This window comes from Bos taurus, chromosome 29, assembly GCF_002263795.3.
Source record: "Bos taurus isolate L1 Dominette 01449 registration number 42190680 breed Hereford chromosome 29, ARS-UCD2.0, whole genome shotgun sequence".
Taxonomy (NCBI): Eukaryota; Metazoa; Chordata; class Mammalia; order Artiodactyla; family Bovidae; genus Bos; species Bos taurus.
The window spans coordinates 41,752,327-41,774,484 of NC_037356.1; the positions used below are offsets into that span (position 1 = coordinate 41,752,327).

At 44.0% G+C, this 22,158-nt stretch overlaps 1 protein-coding gene across 1 annotated transcript; it reads right to left on the minus strand.

Annotated features, from left to right (window-relative positions):
• Positions 1-205: 205 nt before the first annotated feature.
• PLAAT5 (phospholipase A and acyltransferase 5) lies at positions 206-22,035 on the minus strand. Its single transcript, NM_001281908.2, is given in 6 exon segments — positions 206-866; positions 1,408-1,670; positions 4,231-4,339; positions 18,869-18,977; positions 20,427-20,520; positions 21,716-22,035. Coding segments are annotated over 6 exon segments (921 nt in total). The 5' UTR covers positions 21,969-22,035; the 3' UTR covers positions 206-773.
• Positions 22,036-22,158: the final 123 nt, after the last annotated feature.

Genomic DNA, 22,158 nt, shown 5'->3' on the forward strand with positions numbered 1-22,158 from the left:
CTTTACTGTCATGGCCACATTCTTCAAAGCACAAAAATCACTCCTTTCTCTCCCTCATTCACACCAAAGTCCATTGATTAAATTATTTTAAATATTCCTCTGAAACTGGTGAAGATGGAAATTTCTAAATTTTCTAGTGCTTATGAGGCAGAAAATGCAAGATAACTGGTCTCGTCAATTAAACTTAACATTGGGACACTTTTTAGACAATAAAGAATAAAGCTGATGTATAATTTTTAAAAGAAAATATTTCTTGGGAAACCTGCTTCTGGATGAAGGCACAGTTGGCCCTGAGCAGTGAGGTTTACGGGTTTCCTTAAAGGCTTCCTCCCCTGAACCACTCTGGGAGGGGTCTGAAAAGGGCAGTAAAGAGAACTTCTGAAAAGAGTTCTTTGCTCCTGGGAACATTCAGCAGATCTTCCAGGATGTTAAAAAGCATCACAGACTAGGTTCATCCTAAGAAGTAAGTAAGGCCCCTTTCCTATTAAAACAAAAAAGTTAAGATGAAGTATGTGAAAAGCTTAGCACAGTGCCTGGTGCCTAATAGATACATAACAAATATTAGGTTCTTCCCACCCTGAGAGTCCAGGGGCCTATGAGCACATACATTGGATGTATTTCTGGAGGGGCAATTGGGTACATTCTAGATTCTTCCAGAAGCTCACAATTTTCTTACAAGGGGCCAGGGAAAGAGGAAGGCAGGGGAGGGAAGGAGGCCTGGGTTCTCTTTGCCAGCTCGGCCACTCTTCCTCTGCCTGGGGTTTTCAGCACCTTCAGGCTGTCTCTGGTTTGGGTCTTATGCTGTCCACCACGGCTGAGAGCACCGCCCCTGCCGCCTTTGCTCCCTCCATCAGCACGTGCTCCACCTGCAAAGGAGACCAGCTCACAGGACCCTCGGTGAGGCTCCTAGGACCCCGCCCCGCCCCACCCCTACCTCACCACTCTCTTCAGGAACTGGCCTGCCTAGGAGGAAGCATCCCAAAGATGCTAGAGCCGCGAGAGACCTGGACAAGCCAGGATTGCCTGAGATGGACATCAGAGGCAGGGGGAGCCCTTTCCTCCAGGAGGCAACCTGGGCTCCTAGTTCTCTTCCTCTCCCAGAGCCATTCAGCCCAGGATCTGCCTACAGTCAGAAGGGCACAGCCACTGAGTCCCTTATTCTACATACAGGGAGTCTGAGAGGTGGGGAGGGGAGCTCCCTTGGACACGGTCACACAGGGATCAGTTTCAAACAGACCTGGGCTTAGGTCTCCTGAATGCCCGGCCCAGGCTCCTTGGGAGGACCTCCTATCACCCCCTTGCTCCCTGGCATCTTCTTTTTTGCTCGTGAGACAGGAGACCCCTCACACCAGGGCCCACCGAGCCTGGAGCACTAGACCAAGGACTCCCAAGAGTGGAATGCCACACCTGCTGGCTCCTGGGCACGCCGTATCTCAGGTCATTGACAAAGTGCTCGCAGTTCCCCTCGATCAGGCTGTACTGCACAATCTTATTGATCATCTTTTTTGTCCGCTGGATGATCTTGTCCACAGGCAGGGGCAGGTACGTCCCATCCAGCTTGTTGTTGACCTTCCAGGAGCAGCCATGCAGCACATCCTCCAGATGACTGTATTTCACCACCGCCCGGTTGCTAAAGACAGAAGTGATGCTGCCAGCCTCAAAGTCCTCACCTGGCGGCCAAAGACAAGCCAAAGTTGGGAGCTGTAAGGGGCCATGGTACAGAGCCACCAGCTCACTCCAGGGGCTGGGTGAATGGCTTCTTTTAGGGCCCCAGTTTCACTGTCTCTAAAAGGCACAACAGAATGCAGAGTTGGGCTAAATGAAATGCAAAGGGCCAGCTTCCCCAAGAAAACTTCTGTCCTGTTTTCTGCACTCCCCACTTTCAGCCCTCACAGCAATCTCTTTCTCACCAAGCTCTGGAAACACCTTATGGTGTGGTCCCAGATTCCATTCTGTGTACTGATTCGACCAAGTCCTAGGACTGGAATCTTGCTTTCCTTACCAGAACCAGGGTGACAAGCACCCTTACATGTAAGAATCGTTGACTCCTGGGGGAAGGATTATGGCTTCCTGCCAGGCCTCCCCCTGCTGCCCCTGCAGGGGTGCAGGTGAAGCCAAGAGGCCACGCAGACAGGACTCTAGGTGGGACCCATTCCAACTAGCTTCCACCCAAAGCCATTCTCCCTTTCTCTCCACTCAAGTATTAGGATTCTCCTTGAGGGTTTATTTAAAATCAGGGTTCCACAGCTTTGAAAAAAGAAACATTTGAAGCTGCTGTATTATCATACTCAGTCCTTAGAGGAGAGCCTCAGAGAGGGTCAGAAACCTGCTCAAGGCCAGGTAAGTGGCAATTTAATACAGGACTGTTTTCCTGCTACAACCATATGGGTATGCAAACATGGGAACCCTCCCCCGCTGTAAGTTGTGTGAGTGCAAGAAATGTCCCATTTCCTTTGCGAAGCATTTGAAGTCTATCTGCTGATTTCACAAAAGCTGGCAGTAGGCAATTCAGTTTTAGGCAACAAAGATGGCAGAATTCATTTTTAGAGGAAGATCTGATGGGGAGGGTAGGGACATAACTGTTAATTTATCCCTATAACAACTCTGGTTATACCAGAAGAAGTTTCCTGGATTTAGCCTGGAAAGGAGAGGGGAGATGAATGCGATGTGAAATAACTTTTCATTTTTCACATAGGCATCCAGACAGGAAGTGGGACAGGCAGTCAGATGAGTGGGGAAGCAAAGCAGAAGAGAGGGACTCTACTTTACAGAAAGGTCCCAGCCAGGTGAGAGGCTGAGGCAACCGAAGGGGACAGGACACGGGCAGGAGAGCCATGACCAAGGTGTTCAGTTCAGTTCAGTCGCTCAGTCATGTCCGACTCTTTGCGACCCCATGGACTGCAGCATGCCAGAGCTCCCTGTCCATCCCAACTCCCAGAGTCCACTCAAACTCATGTCCATCGAGGCGGTGTGATCAAGGTGTGGCCACAGGCATTTGGTATCAGTGCCCTTTTGTAATCTCAACTTGAACAGGCAGTACTTGCACAGGAGGCAAAATTCCAGAGGCGTCCAAGATTACACAGTAGAGCCCCATGCCTCTCCATCTTCCAGCTCCCCCAGGTTCCATCTCCTGAGGATACCATGTGACCAGCGGTTCTAGATGTCCAGTTTTAAGCTGTTTCACATTCCATGCTGTTATCTTCTACTATCACCACTTCCACCCGCATCAAACCTCAACTAAAGTTTAATTAGTCACCTGTTTAATCTCAGCCCTGTGCTCATGCTGAAGTGAAAGGAGAACAGTGTCCACACTGAGGGTGAAGCCACCTGGGATGGGTTGGAAAAGCAGGGAGACCCAGGGAGGGTGGAGCTGCCAAAGGTAACCAGGAAGCCGGAAATAGCATTTGGGGACAACAGGAAGCAAGTGGGCAATCAGAATGTATAAACATATGCACCCCTCCCAGGGAATCCTCAGAAATAGAGGAAGATCTTGAACCAAGTTGTGTTCAAGACGGACTGGAAGCCCCCAGGCTTACCTGTCCATGAAATTTTTCAGGCAAGAATACTGGAGTGGGGTGCTATTTCCATCTCTGAGGGATCTTCCTAACCCAGGGATCAAACCTGTATCTCCTGCTTGGCATACAGGTTCTTTACTATTGAGCCACCTGACATTTCTATTTTAAAAGAAAGGGTGGTCTAGGCGGTCAGGGAACTGAGGGATGTTCTTCACACTTGCATCTGTCTTAGGGCTGGTCACTCAGTGGTTTTTGATGGACAGAGACCAAGCTCAATCACACAGTAAATTAAGGTCCAGTCATGCTTCTGGTGTTTTATTGCTGAAGTAAGGTAGCAGCTGAGGGACACAATAATTAACTGTCTCTTTTATGCTGCTAACTTCAATATCAATATTTCAATAGAGCAGTGGTCCCCAACCTTTTGGCACCAGGGACCATTCTCATGGAAGACAATTTTTCCATGGTTTCCATGGTCAGGACAGGATGGTTTTGGGATGATTCAAGGACATTAAATTTATTGTGCACTTTATTTCTGTTATTATCACATTGTGACAATTTGGAAATGTGAGCGATGGGGAGCCACTGCAAATACAGATGAAGCTTCAATCACTGGCCTGCCACTCACCTCCTACCGTACTGCCCAGTTCCTAACAGGCCAAGGACCTGAACTGGTCCATGACCCAGGGGATCACTGCAATAGAGTATCCACTCTTACTTGGGGGAGCCAGGTGAACCACACAGTCATCTTCCACATAGATGGCCCAGTGCTCATAGCCAATCCGAAAAATCTCAATCAGGTCTCCAGGTCTGGGTTTTGGTTTATCCTATGACGGAAAAACAAAATAAAATGAGACTTCATGTGCCCAAGGAACTCCAGAGATCCTGTTTGGGGAGCAGCTACAACTCAGTGTGAAGACACTGCCTTTCATCACATTTCAGAAACCCAGGCTGCAAAAGGATCTCTCCACACGAATGACTGAAGGACCCACCCATTCCTGCCACCACCCTCATTATTAAAGCCACAGAAGCGGACAGTGCCAGCTCCAAATGCACAGCTCCACATGCACATACGCCCTTCAGTAAGTGATGGAACTCCTGTACACTTTCTCCTTGACGCTGTTCAGTTCAGTTTAGTCGCTCAGTCGTGTCCGACTCTTTGCGACCCCATGAATTGCAGCATGCCAGGTTTCCCTGTCCATCACCAACTCCCAGAGTTAACTCAAACTCATGTCCATCGAGTCAGTGATGCCATCCAGCCATCTCATCCTCTGTCATCCCTTTCTCCTCCTGCCCCCAATCCCTCCCACCATCAGGGTCTTTTCCAGTGAGTCAACTCTTCGCATGAGGTGGCCAAAGTACTGGAGTTTCAGCTTCAGCACCAGTCCTTCCAATGAACACCCAGGACTGATCTCCTTTACAATGGATTGGTTGGATCTCCTTGCAGTCCAAGGGACTCTCAAGAGTCTTCTCCAACACCACAGTTCAAAAGCAACAATTCTTTGGCCCTCAGCTTTCTTCACAGTCCAACTCTCACATCCATACATGACTACTGGAAAAACCATAGCCTTGACTAGACGGACCTTTGTTGACAAAGTAATGTCTCTGCTTTTGAATATGCTATCTAGGTTGGTCATAACTTCCCTTCCAAGGAGTAAGTGTCTTTTAATTTCATGGCTGCAATCACCATCTGCAGTGATTTTGGAGCCTAAAAAATTAAAGTCTGACACTGTTTCCACTGTTTCCCCATCTATTTCCCATGAAGTGATGGGACCAGATGCCATGATCTTAGTTTTCTGAATATTGAGCCTTAAGTCAACTTTTTCACTCTCCTCTTTCACTTTCATCAAGAGGCTTTTTAGTTCCTCTTCACAATCTGCCATAAGAGTGGTGTCATCTGCATATCTGAGGTTACTGATATTTCTCCCGGAAATCTTGATTCCAGCTTGTGCTTTTTCCAGCCCAGAGTTTCTCATGATGCAATCTGCATATAAGTTAAATAAGCAGGGTGACAACATACAGCCTTGACAATATACTCCTTTTCCTATTTGGAATCAGTCTGTTGTTTCATGTCCAGTTCTAACTGTTGCTTCCTGACCTGCATATAAGTTTCTCATGAGGCAGGTCAGGTGGTGTGGTATTCCCACCTCCTTCAGAACTTTCCACAGTTTATTGTGATCCACACAGTCAAAGGCTTTGGCATAGTCAATAAAGCAGAAGTAGATGTTTTTCTGGAACTTTCTTGCTTTTTCAGTGATCCAGCGGATGCTGGCAATTTGATCTCTGATTCCTCTGCCTTTTCTAAAACCAGCTTGAACATCTGGAAGTTTGCAGTTCACGTATTGCTGAAGCCTGGCTTGGAGAATTTTGAGCATTGCTTTACTAGCGTGTGAGATGAGTGCAATTGTGCAGTAGTTTAAGCATTCTTTGGCATTGCCTTTCCTTGGGATTGGAATGAAAACTGACCTTTTTCAGTCCTGCGCCCACTGCTGAGTTTTCCAAATTTGCTGGCATATTGAGTGCAGCACTTTCACAGCATCATCTTTTAGGATTTGAAATAGCTCAACTGGGATTCCATCACCTCCACTAGCTTTGTTCGTAGTGATGCTTCCTATGGCCCACTTGACCTCACATTCCAGGATGTCTGGCTCTAGGTGAGTGATCACACCAACGTGATTATCTGGGTCGTGAAGATCTTTTTTGTACAGTATTTCTGTGTATTCTTGCCACCTCTTCTTCATATCTTCTGCTTCTGTTAGGTCCATACCATTTCTGTCCTTTATCAAGCCCATCTTTGCATGAAATGTTCCCTTGGTATCTATAATTTTCTTGAAGAGATCTCTAGTCTTTCCCATTCTGTTGTTTCCCTCTATTTCTTTGCATTGATCACTGAGGAAGGCTTTCTTATCTCTCCTTGCTATTCTTTGGAACTCTGCATTCAGATGCTTATATCTTTCCTTTTCTCCTTTGCTTTTCACTTCTCTTTTCACAGCTATTTGTAAGGCCTCTTCAGACAGCCATTTCGCTTTTTTGCATTTCTTTTTATTGGGGATGGTCTTGATCCCTGTCTCTTGTACAATGTCACGAACCTCAGTCCATAGTTCATCAGGCACTCTATCAGATCTAGTCCCTTAAATCTAGTTCTCACTTCCACTGTATAATCATAAGGAATTTGATTTAGGTCATACCTGAATGGTCTAGTGGTTTTCCCTACTTTCTTCAATTTAAGTCTGAATTTGACAATAACGAGTTCATGATCAGAGCCACAGTCAGCTTCCGGTCTTGTTTTTACTGATGGTATAGAGCTTCTCCATCTTTGGCTGCAGAGAATATAATCAATCTGATTTCAGTGTTGACCATCTGGTAATGTCCATGTGTAGAGTCTTCTCTTGCATTGTTGGAAGAGGGTGTGTGCTATGACCAGTGTGTTCTCTTGGCAAAACTCTATTAGCCTTTGCCCTGCTTCATTCTGTACTCCAAGGCCAAATTTGCCTGTTACTCCAGATGTTTCTTGACTTCCTACTTTTGCATTCCAGTCTCCTATAATGAAAAGGACATCTTTTTTGGGTGTTAGTTCTGAAAGGTCTTGTAGGTCTTCATAGAACCTTTCAACTTCAGCTTCTTCAGCATTACTGGTTGGGGCATAGGCTTGGACTACCGTGACATTGAATGGTTTGCCTTGGAAACGAACAGAGACCATTCTGTCATTTTTGAGATTGCATCCAAGTACTGCATTTCGGACTCTTTTGTTGACCATGATGGCTACTCCATTTCTCCTAAAGGACTCCTGCCCGCAGTAGTAGATATAATGGTCATCTGAGTTAAATTCACCCATTCCAGTCCATTTTAGTTCGCTGATTCCTAGAATGTCGACGTTCACTCTTGTTATCTCCTGTTTGACCACTTCCAATTTGCCTTGATTCATGGACCTGACATTCCAGGTTCCTATGCAATATTGCTGTTTACAGCATCAGACCTTGCTTCTATCACCAGTCACATCCACAGCTAGGTATTGTTTTTGCTTTGGCTCCATCCCTTCATTCTTTCTGGAGTTATTTCTCCACTGATCTCCAGTAGCATACTGGGCACTTACCAACCTGGGTAGTTCCTCTTTCAGTATCCTATCATTTTGCCTTTTCATATTGTTCATGGGGTTCTCAAGGCAAGAATACTGAAGTGGTTTGCCATTCTGTTCTCCAGTGGACCACATTCTGTCAGACCTCTCCACCATCACCCATCCGTCCTGAGTTAGGGTGAGCATCATGCAAACTTTTTCAATAGAGGGCTCTAGAGAGACATTGCAAGAGGAAGGGGATCTCCTGCAGGTTCTGGCTTTGTTACACCAAACTCTTAATTCTTGGGATAAATCTCACTTAGTAATGATGTATAATCCTTGGCATCACTGACTCAATGTACATGAGTTTGGGTGAACTCTGGGAGTTGGTGATGGACAGGGAGGTCTGGTGTGCTGAGATTCATGGGGTCACAAAGAGTCGGACATGACTGAGTGGCTGAACTGAACTGAACTGAAATTCAGTTTGCTAATATTTTGTGGAGGACTTTTACATCTATATTCATAAGGTCTGTAATTCTTTTCTTTGCCTAATTTTAATATCAGGGTACTTTATTATTGGGTAACACTGACCTCAGAATGATTTGAGAAGCATTCCCTCCTCTATTTTTTAGAGTTTATGAGGGATTGGTAACTTTTCTTTTTTAGAGATATAGTAGAATTCTCAAGTCAAGCCATCTGGTCCTGAGTTTTTCCTTGTGAAAAGATCTTTTATTTACAAATTCAATTTATTTGTTGTAGGTCTGTTCAAATTTTCAAATTATTCCTGAGCCAGTTTTGTAATCTGTGTCTTTCTAGGAGTTTGTTCATTTCATGTATGTTTTCTAATTTATTAGTATAAAGTTGTCCATAGTATTCCTTTACTATCCTTTTAATTTCTGCAAGATTGGTAACAAGCTCCCTCTTTCAGTGTTGATTTTGGTAATTTGAGTTTTCTCTCTTTTTCTCTTGGTCAATGAATGTAGCAAAAGTTTTGCCCATTTTGTTTATCATCTCAGAGAAACAACATATGGCTTCCTTCTACTTGCTTTGAGTTTAGCTTGCTTTCTTTTTTCCAGTTTATCAAGGTAAGAACTTGGATTCTTGATTTGAAATCTCTCTTCTTTTTTAATATAGGCATTTATAGATTATATAAAGCACTGCTTTAACTACATATAAAATTTGATGTGTTGCTTTCATTTTTATTCAACTGAAAATATCTTCTAATTTGTATATTTTTATTTCACCCATGGATTATTTAGAAGTATGTTTTTTAGTTTCCAAATACATATTTCCCAAATTTCATTGTTATTGATTTCTAGTTTAATTTCATGTGAACAAAGAAATATTTTGTATGATTTCAATCCCTTTAAATTTGCTGAGACTTGCTTTATGGCCTAGAATATGATCTATCTTGGGGAATATTCAAGTCTGCTTAAGAAGAATATGTGTTCTATTTTTGAGTAGACTACTCTGTAAAAGTCAGTTAAGTTGATTAATATCATTGTTCAAATCTTCTATATGCTCACTGATTTTCTGTCCAGTTTTTCTATCCAATATTGAGAGTAGAGTATTTAAGTCCTCGACTATTATTTCTGAATTGCCTATTTCTCTCTTCAATTCTGTCAGCTTTTCTTCCTGAATTCGGGGCTTATATTTTTAATACGTGTTTACAATTGTTATATCTTTCTGATGAATTAGCCTTTTATCATCAAAACTGTTCCTCTCCTTAATAAAATTCCTTCTCTTAAAAGTCTATTTTTTTTTAAATATTAGTATAACCACTCCAGCTGTGATTCTGCTTGCATCTTTCTACATCCAACCTATTTATGATCTTGAATCTAAAGAGTGCCTCCTGGGAATTCCCTGGTGGTCCACTGGTTAGGACTCAGCACTTTCACTGCCATGACCCAGGTTTAATTCCTGATCAGGGAACTAAGATCCTGTAAGCCATGCAGCCAAAATAATAAATAAATAGCTTGTCTCTTGTAGGTGGCCTGTAACTGGATCTTGTATTGGCAAGTCAGATGATCCTTTTTTGGACTGTTTGAGTCACAAACCGCTGTGAAACTGTGGATTCAAATTCCCATCTGGAGTCCTTGATCTAATACAAGCTCCATGACTTTAAAATTAGTTAGAATAAAAGCTAAAATATATATATATTTATATTCCTTTACAATAATAACCTATGTAATTACCTTTACTGGTGCTTTGTATTTCTTCATGTAGATTAGTTACTGTCTGGTGTGACTTCCTTTCAGCCTGAAGAACTTTCTTTGCTACTCCCTTTCAGGCAAGTCCTCTAGCAACACTTTCTTCCAGTCTTCACTTATCTGAGACTTCACTTTATTCCACCTTCATTTTTGAAAGATAGTTTACCAGACATAGGATTTCTGGTTGACAGCTTTTTTTTTTTTTTCCTTTTGTCACTTTTCATACCCCATCCCACTGCTTTCTGGCCTCCATCATTTCTGACCAAAAAAACAGCTATCAGGTTTTTTTTGTTTTTTTTTTTAACTTTACAATATTGTATTGGTTTTGCCATATATCAACATGAATCCGCCACAGGTATAAAATTGTGGTTCCTTTGTACGTGAGTCTTTTCTTTCTCTCTCTCTCTCTCTCTCTCTCTCTCTCGGCTTTCAAGATGTTTCAACTGTTTTGATTCTGATTCCCCCAGAGCTGGTGGTTGCTGCTATTTGTTTGTTTGTTTAAAGGGCTGCCTGGGTTAATTCTGCAATGTCTGTTTCCCTCACAGTATTCAACCCTGGTGTATCTGCTCCAGTTTTATTTTGTTTTCTTGCTTTTATTTTTAAGCCTGATGTGGGCAGTGACTGGTCAGAGGCTGACACACCTCTTGGGCCAATAAGGCATCACTTTTGTCCTATGGAGCTTGGTGTGGTTTGGAGAATTCATTCAAGGTTTTAAAGTTGAAAAGTCTGTGAGCTGTCATTTAATACTTTCTGCATTCACAAGGCCTCATGCTCCTCCAGGAATGGAAGGACAGGCCCCTCCAGTGTTTCCTGAATGTGTGTGCAGCCTATGCACCCCTTCCAGACCAGTACCTTTTCTAGGCCCTCTTTAACTGTCTCAGTACCTGCATTTCTGTATTAAATTTCTGGCTGGTCTGTTAATCTATCACTTGTCCCAACAAACACTGCAACCTCAAACTAGCTGCAATTTTGGCCTTCCATGATGTCTGTCACTTAGGTAACTATTATTTTCAACAACATCCATCCCTGGGCATGGAATTTTCCACATTCTGTTTCAAATAAAGTTTCCCTCTGTGGCCACTGCCAGTCCTCCTGGCATGTCCCACCCACTTTCCCACCACAGAGCTGGGGAAGGTAGGGGATGGAGGGCATACTAAGACACTACAGATCTCCATTGTTCTGAGATTCCAGGGTTAGACTTTCTTGATTTAATGCGTATCAATTTACTGTATGCTTTTGGTCAAATTCCAGAATTTTCTTTATTTATTGGTTGTGCTGGGTCTTTGTTGCTTCACAGGTTTTTCTCTAGTTGCAGCAAGCAGGGGCCACTCCTCCTTGTGGTGTGCAGGCTTCTTATTGTGGTGGCTTCTCTCGTTGCTGAGCATGGGTTCTAGGGAGGGTGGCTTCAGTAGTTGCTGTTCCCAGGCTCTGGAGCACAGGCTCAATAGTTGCAGCACACGGGCTTAGTTGCTCCACAGCATGTGGGATCCTCCTGGACCAGGGATTGAGCATGCGTCTCCTGCATTGGCAGGCAGGTTCTTTACTACTGGGCCACCAGGGAAGCCCCAGAGTGTTTAAATCATTGTATTTGACAGTTTCATCCAGCTTTATTTTTGCTATTTGGGGAGATTTTCTGAGATCCTCAGCCATTTCAGAAGTCCTGACCACTTGAGGGAATGAATTTTTATGGGCACAAAGCATACCACTGACTCAGCAATACTACATGGAAGAAATTGTGGCCAAGAAAGATGAAGTGCTTGCCAAAGTCCTTTGCAAGTCAGCTGGCAGAGCTAGGACCAAAACCAGGCTTCTACCCCCTGGCAAAACTAACTCCTGCCTGAAAGAGAAAGTACAATAGCAACTTAGTTCCCACTAGAGGGCGCCCCAAACCAGCCTTCCCATGTGGACCCTGAAATCGCTATCCTTGCTGAATTTTCCTGGAATAACTGCCATTAGGGAGACAGAACAATTTATTCTGATGTTAGTCTAAGCCAGAAAAAAAAAATGAAAATAAATCCAAATGCTGGCCATCAAGGATGTTTAACAAGCTTGGTACAAGAAACAGAAAGTTTCAGCACTGAGGGAAGTGGATTTTAGAATTGTAACCTACCTGCAACATTGCCACTGGATAAGGGTTGTTGCTGTTCAGTTGCTAATTCATGTCTGACTCTTTGCCACCCCATGGACTGCAGCACTCCAGGCTTACCTGTCCTTTACTATTTCCCTGAGTTTGCTCAAACTCATGTCCATTGAATTAGTGACGCCATTCAACTAATTCATCCTCTGTCATCCCCTTCATCTCCTGCCCTCAGTCTTCCCCAGGATCAGCACCTTGTCCCCAGCATCAGATGGCCAAAGGATTATATCAGATGGCCAAAGGATTGTAGTTTCAGCTTCAGCACCAGTCCTTCCAGTGAATAATCAAGGTTGAATATTCTGAATGAATTGACTGGTTTGATTTCCTTGCAGTCCAAGGGACTCTCAAGAGTCTTCTCCAGCACCACAATTCAAAAGCATCAATTCTTTGGCACTCAGCCTTCTTTACGGTTCAACTCTCATATCCATCCATGACTACTGGAAAAACTATAGCTTTGACTATACAGACCTTTGTTGGCAAAATGATGTCTCTGCTTCTTAATATGCTGTCTAGGTTTGTCATAGCTTTTCTTCCAAGGAGCAAGTGTCTTTTAATTTCATGGCTTTAGTCACTGTCCACAGTGATTTTGGAGCCCAAGAAAATTAAATCTGTCACTGTTTCCACATTTTCCCCATCTATTTGCCAGGAAGTGATGGGACTGTATGCCATAATCTTTGGTTTTTTGAATGTTGAGTTTTAACAGGGGTAGGAACGTGAAAACTTGAATGGAACTTACAACAGACTTAATAGTCACCTAGAGTCACCTGCTTAATAGTCATCTGCTCTCTTGCTGAAGTTTCTCCCACTATAAACTGATTGTACTGAGCTTTGGGTCTCAACTTTGGTTGCACATGGAAATCCCCTGCAGCGCTCTTAAAAATTAAGACTAATCTGGAGTATGGCCTGAGAACCAGAGTTTTAAGAGCTCCTTGGGTGATTCTAATGGCAGCCAAGGTTGTAGCCATACTGGAAGCTTTTCCAGTCTCATCCTTCCTTTATCCTTGACTTTACCTGGTCCCCAGCACTTCATGAACCTTAGGGAACCAGTCTATATTCTCCAGGTTGACCTCCAGTCCCAGCTGGTGCTCCAGTCTTCAAATCCAGATTAAGCTTTCTCTGCCCTTTTACTCTCTTTGAAATAAGATGTCACTTCAAAATCTTCCATCCATCTTGTTATTTATTTCCCTTTCACAGGCTGGCAGCCCAGCCCTGGCTCTTCTCCCAGAGATAGGCACCTGTTTAGAAAAACCAGTCTTTCATAAGGCCCCTAGATGATAAAAGTTTCTGAAAGTCTTATAACTCTGAGGGGTGATACAAGGAAGTGGGTGGAGGGCTTATTCCTGCCTACAGCAGAGGGGAGGGTTCCCTGAGGCAGGCCATTATGTATGGACAGTATCTTTTTAGTGACCAAAAGCAATGGGAAACACAAGGTAAAGTCAAAGGAACAGATTCAATATGGAGTCAAAATTGGCTCTTCCCTGTAACAATCTGTACACACGTGTTCATAAGAAGCTTTATTTGCAATAGCCAAACACTAGAAACAACCCAAATGCCCATCAATGGTGAGTGAATGAACAAATAGTGGTCTATCCATACAATGAATTACTACTTAGTAATAAAAAGAAATAAACTATTGATAACATGCAGCAACATAGATATAACTTGGAATAATTATATGAAATTATGTGAAAGGAGAGAGACACAAAAAAGCACATACAATATGATTCCATTTATGCAAGCCTCTAGAAAATGCAGACTAACACATAGCAACAGAAAGCACATCAGTTGTTGTATGGGGATGTGAGTGGAAGAGGGAGGGGTTTACAGAGGGGGACAAAGAAAGCTGTGGGAGTGATGCAGATGTGTGTGCCCCCACCAGGAATTGTACCTGCAGCCTTAGCAGTGAAAGCAGAGTCCTATCCATTGGCCTGCCAGGGAATTCCTGGTTATTCGTTATCTTGATGGTGGTGATGGTTTCATGGCTGAATACACACGTCAAATTATACCCAATTGTATACTCTGAATATATGCAGTTTATGGTATGTTGGTTATACCTCAATAACTGCTCAATAAACAGATCCATAAAGCTGTTTATAAACAATTTAAAAGGCATCATTTCAGTTCAGTCGCTCAGTCGGTCCAACTCTTTGTGACCCCATGAATCGCAGCACGCCAGGCCTCCCTGTCCATCACCAACTCCCAAAGTTCACCCAAACTCATGTGCATCAAGTTGGTGATGCCATCCAGCCATCTCATCCTCTGTCATCCCTTTCTCCTCCTGCCCCCAATCCCTCCCACCATCAGGGTCTTTTCCAATGAGTCAACTCTTCACATGAGGTGGCCAAAGTATTGGAGTTTCAGGCTCAGCATCAGTCCTTCCAATGAACATCCAGGACTGATCTCCTCTAGGATAGACTGGTTGGATCTCTTTGCAGTCCAAGGGACTCTCAAGAGTCCTCTCCAACACCACAGTTCAAAAGCATCAGTTCTTCGGCGCTCAGCTTTCTTCACAGTCCAACTCTCACATCCATACATGACCACTGTAAAAACCATAGCCTTGACTAGATGGACCTTTGTTGGCAAAGTAATATCTCTGCTTTTTAATATGCTATCTAGGTTGGTCATAACTTTCTTTCCAAAGAGTAAGTGTCTTTTAATTTCATGGCTGCAATCACCATCTGCAGTGATTTTGGAGCCTTAAAAAATAAAGTCTGACACTGTTTCCACTGTTTCCCCATCTATTTCCCATGAAGTGATGGGACCAAATACCATGATCTTAGTTTTCTGAATGCTGAGCTTTAAGCCAACTTTTTTTTTACTTTTGTTTTTTATTGATTTTAATTGAGGGATATTTGGTTTATGGTATTGTGTTGGTTTCTGCCATACATCAGCATGAGTCACAGGTATACATATACCCTCCCCCCCACCCCGCTCTTGAACATCCCTCCCACCTCCCACCCCATTCAATTTTACTTTTTTTTTTTTTTTGTATTGGTTTTGCCATATATCAACTTTTTCACTCCCCTCTTTCACTTTCATCAAGAGGCTCTTTAGTTCTTCTTCACTTTCTGCCATCAGGGTGGTGTCATCTGCATATCTGAGGTTATTGATATTTCTCCCGGCAATCCTGATTCCAGCTTGTGTTTCTTCCAGCCCAGCATTTCTCATGATGTACTCTGCATATAAGTTAAATAAGCACGGTGACAATATACAGCCTTGACGCACTCCTGTCCCGATTTGGAACCAGTCTGTTGTTCCATGTCCAGTTCTAACTGTTGCTTCCTGGTTTCTCAACATCTAATCACATGGACCACAGTCTAACTCAATGAAATACTAAACCATGTAGGGCCACCCAAGACAGACAGGTCACGCTGGAGAGTTCTGACAAAACATGGTCCACTGGAGAAGGGAATGGCAAACCACTTCAGTTTTCTTGCCTTGAGAACCCCAAGAACAGTATGAAAAGCTAAAAATATAGGACACTGAAAGATGAACTCCCCAGGTCAGTAGGTGCCCAATATACTACTGGATATCAGTGGAGCAATAACTCCAGAAAGAATGAAGAGATGGAGCTAAAGCAAAAACAACACCCAGTTGTGGATGTGACTGGTGATAGAAGCAAGGTCTGATGCTGTAAAGAGCAATATTGCATAGGAACCTGGAATATTAGGTCCATGAATCAAGGCACATTGGAAGTGGTCAAACAGGAGATGGCAAGAGTGACCATCAACATTTTAGGAATCAGAGAACTAAAATGGACTGGAATGGGTGAATTTAGCTCACACGACCTATCTACTACTGTGGGCAGGAATCCCTTAGAAGAATTGAAGTAGCCATCATAGTCAACAAAAGAGTCCAAAATGCATTACTTGGATACAATCTCAAAAACGACAGAATGACCTCTGTTCATTTCCAAGGCAAACCATTCAATATCATCTTAATCTAAGTCTATGCCCCAACCAGTAACACTGAAGAAGCTGAAGTTGAATGGTTCTATGAAGACCTACAAGACCTGTTAGAACTAAAACCCAAAAAAGGGCATCTTTTTGAATGTCCTTTTCATTACAGGGGACTAGAATGTCCCCTATAAGATGTCCTTTTCATTATAGGGGACTAGAATGCAAAAGTAGGAAGTCAAGAAACACCTGGAGTAATGGGCAAAATTGGCCCTGGAGTACGGAATGAAGCAGGGCAAAGGCAGGAGAACGCACTGGTAATAGCAAACACCCTCTTCCAACAACACAAGAGAAGACTCTACACATGGACATCACCAGATGGTCAACACCAAAATCAGATTGATTATATTCTTTGCAGCCAAAGATGGAGAAGGTCTATACAGTCGGTAAAAACAGTAGCTGACTGTGGCTCAGATCATGAACTCCTTATTGCCAAATTCAGACTTAAATTGAAGAAAATAGGGAAAACCACTAGACCATTCAGGTATGACCTAAATCAAATCCCTTATGATTGCATTGGAGAAGGAAATGGCAACCCACTCCAGTGTTCTTGCCTGGAGAATCCCAGGGACGGCGGAGCCTGGTGGGCTGCCATCTATGGGGTCGCACAGAGTCAGACACGACTGAAGTGACTTAGCAGCAGCAGCAGCAGCAGCATGATTATACAGTGGAAGTGAGAAATACATTTAAGGGACTAGATATGATGAACAGAGTGCCTGATGAACTATGGATGCTGGTTTATGACATTGTACAGGAGACAGGGATCAAGGCCATCCCCAAGAAATAGAAATGCAAAAAAACAAAATGGCTGTCTGAGGAGGCCTTATAAATAGCTGTGAAAAGAAGGGAAGCAAAAAGCAAAGGAGAAAAGGAAAGATATGCTCATTTGAATGCAGAGTTCCAAAGAATAGCAAGGAGAGATAAGAAAGCCTTCCTCAGTGATCAATGCAAAGAAATAGAGGAAAACAACAGAATGGGAAAGACTAGAGATCTCTTCAAGAAAATTATAGATACCAAGGGAACATTTTATGCAAAGATGGGCTCAATAAAGGACACAAATGGAATGAACCTAACAGAAGCAGAAGATATTAAGAAGAGGTGGCAAGAATACACAGAAGAACTATATAAAAAAGATCTTCATGACCCAGATAACTACAATGGTGTGATCACTCACATAGAGCCAGACATCTGGAATGTGAAGTCAAGTGGGCCATAGGAAGCATCACTACGAACAAAGCTAGTGGAGGTGATGGAATTCCAGTTGAGTTATTTCAAATCCTAAAAGATGATGCTGTGAAAGTGCTGCACTTGATGTGCTAACAAATTTGGAAAACTCAGCAGTGGCCACAGGACTGGAAAATGTCAGTTTTTATTTCAATCCCAAAGAAAGGTAATGCCAAAGAATGCTTAAACTACCAGACAATTGCACTCATCTCACACTCTAGTAAAGTAATGCTCAAAATTCTCCAAGCCAGGCTTCACAATACGTGAACCATGAACTTCCAGATGTTCAAGTTCGATTTAGAAAAGGCAGAGGAACCAAAGATCAAATTGCCAACATCTCCTGGATCGTTGAAAAAGCAAGAGAGTTCCAGAAAAACATCTACTTCTGCTTTATTGACCAGCCAAAGCCTTTGACTGTGTGGATCACAATAAACTGTGGAAAGTTCTGATAGAGATGGGAATACCAGACCACCTGACCTGCCTCTTGAGAAATCTGTATGTAGGTCAGGAAGCAACCGTTAGAACTGGACATGGAACAACAGACTGGTTCCAAACAGGAAAAGGAGTACGTCAGGCTGTATATTGTCACCCTGCTTATTTAACTTATACGCAGAGTACATCATGAGAAACGCTGGGCTGGAAGAAGCACAAGCTGGAATCAAGGTTGCCGGGAGAAAGTTCAATAACCTCAGATATGCAGATGACACCACCCTGATGGCAGAAAGTGAAGAAGAACTAAAGAACCTCTTGATGAAAGTGAAAGAGGAGAGTGAAAAAAGTTGATATATGGCAAAACCAATACAAAAAAAAAGTAAAATTGAATAGGGTGGAAGGTGGGAGGGATGTTCAAGAGCGGGGGGGGGGTATATGTATACCTGTGACTCATGCTGATGTATGGCAGAAACCAACACAATACCATAAACCAAATATCCCTCAATTAAAATCAATAAAAAACAAAAGTAAAAAAAAAGTTGGCTTAAAGCTCAGCATTCAGAAAACTAAGATCATGGCATTTGGTCCCATCACTTCATGGGAAATAGATGGGGAAACAGTGGCTGACTTTATCTTTTTGAGCTCCAAAATCACTGCAGATGGTGATTGCAGCCATAAAGTTAAAAGACGCTTGCTCCTTGGAAGAAAAATTATGACCAACCTAGACAGCATATCAAAAAGCAGAGACATTACTTTGCCAACACAGGTTCGTCTAGTCAAGGCTATGGTGTTTTTTAGTCATGTATAATGTGAGAGTTGGACTATAAAGAAAGCTGAGTGTTGAAGAATTGATGCTTTTGAACTGTGGTGTTGGAGAAGACTCTTGCAAGTCCCTTGGACTGAAAGGAGATGCAACCAGCCCATCCTAAAGGATATCAGTCCTGAGTGTTCATTGGAAGGACTGATGTTGAACCTGAAACTGCAATACTTTGGCCACCTGATGCGAAGAGCTGACTCATTTGAAAAGACCCTGATGCTGGGAAACATTGAAGGGGGGAGAAGAAGGGGATGACAGAGGATGCAATGACTGGATGGCATCACCGAATAAATGGACATGAGTTTGGGTGAACTCCGGGAGTTGGTTATGGACTGGCGTGCTGCAGTCCGTGAGGTTGCAAAGAATTGGACATGACTGAGAAACTGAACTGAACTAAGCTGAAAGCATCCTTAATCAGTGTGCAGTTCAACCTGCCATGGTATAAATCAAGTAAAATACAGTATAATGTAGAGAAGTCTCCAGGAATTAAAGATATGCCTCATCTGAGAATTCCCACAGTACCCACCTCCGCTGCTTGCTTCATTAACCTGCCCGCAGTCCCAGGCTTCGGGGTTGAATTCTGCTCTGCTCTCTTCTGGTTGGGTGTGGACTCCAGGCTGACTACGGGCTTCTCCCTAAATGAATTTTGTGATCGTATAGTTAACAGAAAAACCACTACTTCACAACTATTGGAAATTCTGTATTACTTTAGAGTTACAATTTTAAGGTATCTTTCAGTTTTGAGATTCTAGGAAACATTTTGCCTATGAAATTTGTTTCTGTGATGCCATTCTGTCCTGCAAAATAATGGCTGTTTTCTGCTTTTCAGACAATTGTTTAAAATGCTAATGACAGCAATGAGTAGCTTTCAGGGGTGTTTTCCTCCCTCTAATAATCTTTTTTTGATGTTTTTAAATATCTAGACATAGCTTTTTTTTTTTAACTTTACAATATTGTATTGGTTTTGCCATATATCAACATGCATCCACCACAGGTATACACGTGTTCCCTATCCTGAACCCTCCTCCCTCCGCATACCATTCCACATAGCTTTTTTAAAATAGTACACAATGCCTTCTAAGGAAATTCAACAAGCCTCTCCTCATCCCTTGCCCTCCCAGTCCTCCAGGCCAGAAGGGCCCCTCAACTGTTGGACTGTTTCTTCCAATAATTAGCTCCATATTTCTGAGAAAGCCTGTTGACAGCACTGTAACTGCCAGTAATGTGATAGAAATCAGTATATTTTGTCCCTTGAAGCAAAATGTTACAGGAGAGGACTGAAACTAAAGGCAAGGATATGATTTTGGGGTAGAAAAATAGAGTGAAATATATGGGGCCACAAAGACCTGAGTTTGAATCCTGGCTCTCATATTTGCTGTGCAACCTTGAGCTAGTAAACTAGTCTGTCTGAACCTCGGTTTGACTGTCTATAAACTAGAGATGCTAATATTGGTCTCACAGAGTTATCAAGAGGGTTAAATGGAAAAGCATATGTATACATCTGGCTTCTCTGGTGGCTCAAACGGTAAAGAGTCTGCCTGCAATGTAGGAGACCCAGGTTTGATCACTGGGTTCAGAATGACCACCCCCAAAATGGCTTTTTCCTGACCATCCCCAAATTTTAACTCTTCTCCAAAGGTATAGTGTATGGGAGTGATAGGGAGGAGGTGGGGCGTACTCCCCATTTTCAGTATTGTTCTTCTCCAAACTTTCAGCTCTCAGAATCTTAAACAGAGACAAATGTCATGTTTCTCAAGAAAGTCAACTGTAGAAACTGGAAGATGGTTGAATCATTCATTAGTTACTGAGACCAGCGGGCAATATTGCAAGCATTCTTGGGAAGCAGTTCAGTTCTCAGGGGTCTGCAGAATGGCTAGAAACTACGACAAGGTGGCCTCTGGCCTGGCCTGCAGGTTCCAGGACTGCCCTCCCGCTGTTATCACCAGGAGCACACCAGGCTCCGTTGCTGGCAGCCTGGTTCATGCAGACACCAGCTAAGGATTTGTATTACAGAACTGTTATCAAAGTCAGTTCTTGAAAACCACCCAAAGACCCAGTCCTTCCACACAAAGAAAGAATCTTACCCCTGCTGGACACTGCTTCTGCCCTGTTCTATCGTGCCCTGCTGTGGCTTCTTGGGCAAAAGCTGGTCCAACGCCTGAGATCCCACAGATTCTTCTAATTCAAAGGAAAAAAAAATCATGTTACTGAATATTTAAACCACAACCGCCTTCTATGGGGAGTGTAATCCATGAAAGGAGGGTTGGAGTCAGGCCTTGACAGTGATGCAAAGGTGGGAGCTCTAGTCTAGCACTGAGCCCAGCTCCCAGCTCAGTTCAGTTCAGTCACTCAGTCGTGTGCAACTCTTTGCGACCCCATGAATCACAGCACGCCAGGCCTCCTTGTCCATCACCAACTCCCAGAGTTTACCCAAACTCATGTCCATCGAGTCAGTGATGCCATCCAGCCATCTCATCCTCTGTCGTCCACTTCTCCTCCTGCCCCCCAATCCCTCCCACCATCAGGGTCTTTTCCAATGAGTCAACTCTTCACATGAGGTGGCCAAAGTATCAGAGTTTCAGGCTCAGCATCAGTCCTTCCAATGAACACCCAGGACTGATCTCCTTTAGGATGGACTGGTTGGATCTCCTTGCAGTCCAAGGGACTCTCAAGAGTCTTCTCCAACACCACAGTTCAAAAGCATCAATTCTTCGGCACTCAGCTTTCTTTATAGTTCAACTCTCACATCCATACGTGACCACTGGAAAAACCATAGCCTTGACTAGAAATACCTTTGTTAGCCAAGTAATATCTCTGCTTTTCAATATGCTATCTAGGTTGGTCATAACTTTCCTTCCAAGGAGTAAGGATCTTTTAATTTCATGGCTGCAATCACCATCTGCAGTAATTTCGCAGCCCCAAAAAATAAAGTCTGACACTGTTTCCACTGTTTCCCCATCTATTTCCCATGAAGTGATGGGACCAGATGCCATTTTTAGCCCTCAATAAATTTTGGGATAAAGGGGGCTGTGGGACCATCCTGAAAAGGGTTCCTCCTCCAGGAAAGAGAGATTTTGGAAATCCTGGGTATGGAATTGGGGAGCGGTTGCCTCTATCCCAGATGGCAGAAGACTTGGGGTTAAACCCAATGGCAGAAGCTTCTGTGGGGCTGGAGCCGTTCTGAACTCTACCTGCCGGGCAGCAGCCGCGTCTGTTTACTTGGTAAATACTCGCGAAGGTCGCTGGATGCCTGGCCCGCTTTGATTAAATTAGTAGCCAACGACCATTCCTAACTATTCACTTATTTCCGTTAGCAAGCATCTCTAACAACGAACAAATATCTACGAGGAGAAGTGAAGGAAACCACGGTGACCTTTCTGAAGGTCCGAGGGCCTGCTGGGACCTGGAGAACGACCCCGGAAGGCTCCAGGCCCGGACGTGGCGGCTCGGTGGGGAGAAGCCCCACGCCCGCCGCGGCCTGACCGGGGCCGGGTTGGAAGTCCAGGAGCGGGCTGGGTGCCATTCGGCCCAGTACTCGCGGTTCTCAAGGCGGGCCTGACGCGGGACCGTGGGAACCTAGGGAGGCGGCGCCCGCCCTCGCCCCGGGCGGCGGGGCTCAGGCCCATCCCGCTGCTGCCGCCCCGCCGGTCCCCGGGCCTCGCAGGGGGCGACGCGCCGGGCTGGTTCCCAGACGGCGCAGGCCCGGTCGGCGGCGCGCGGGGAGGGCGGAGGGGAACGGAGCCGGCATGCGGGCGCGCAGCAAACGGCGGGGGCGCGCGGCCGGAGCGCGAGGGCGCGGTGAGCACGTGCCCGAAC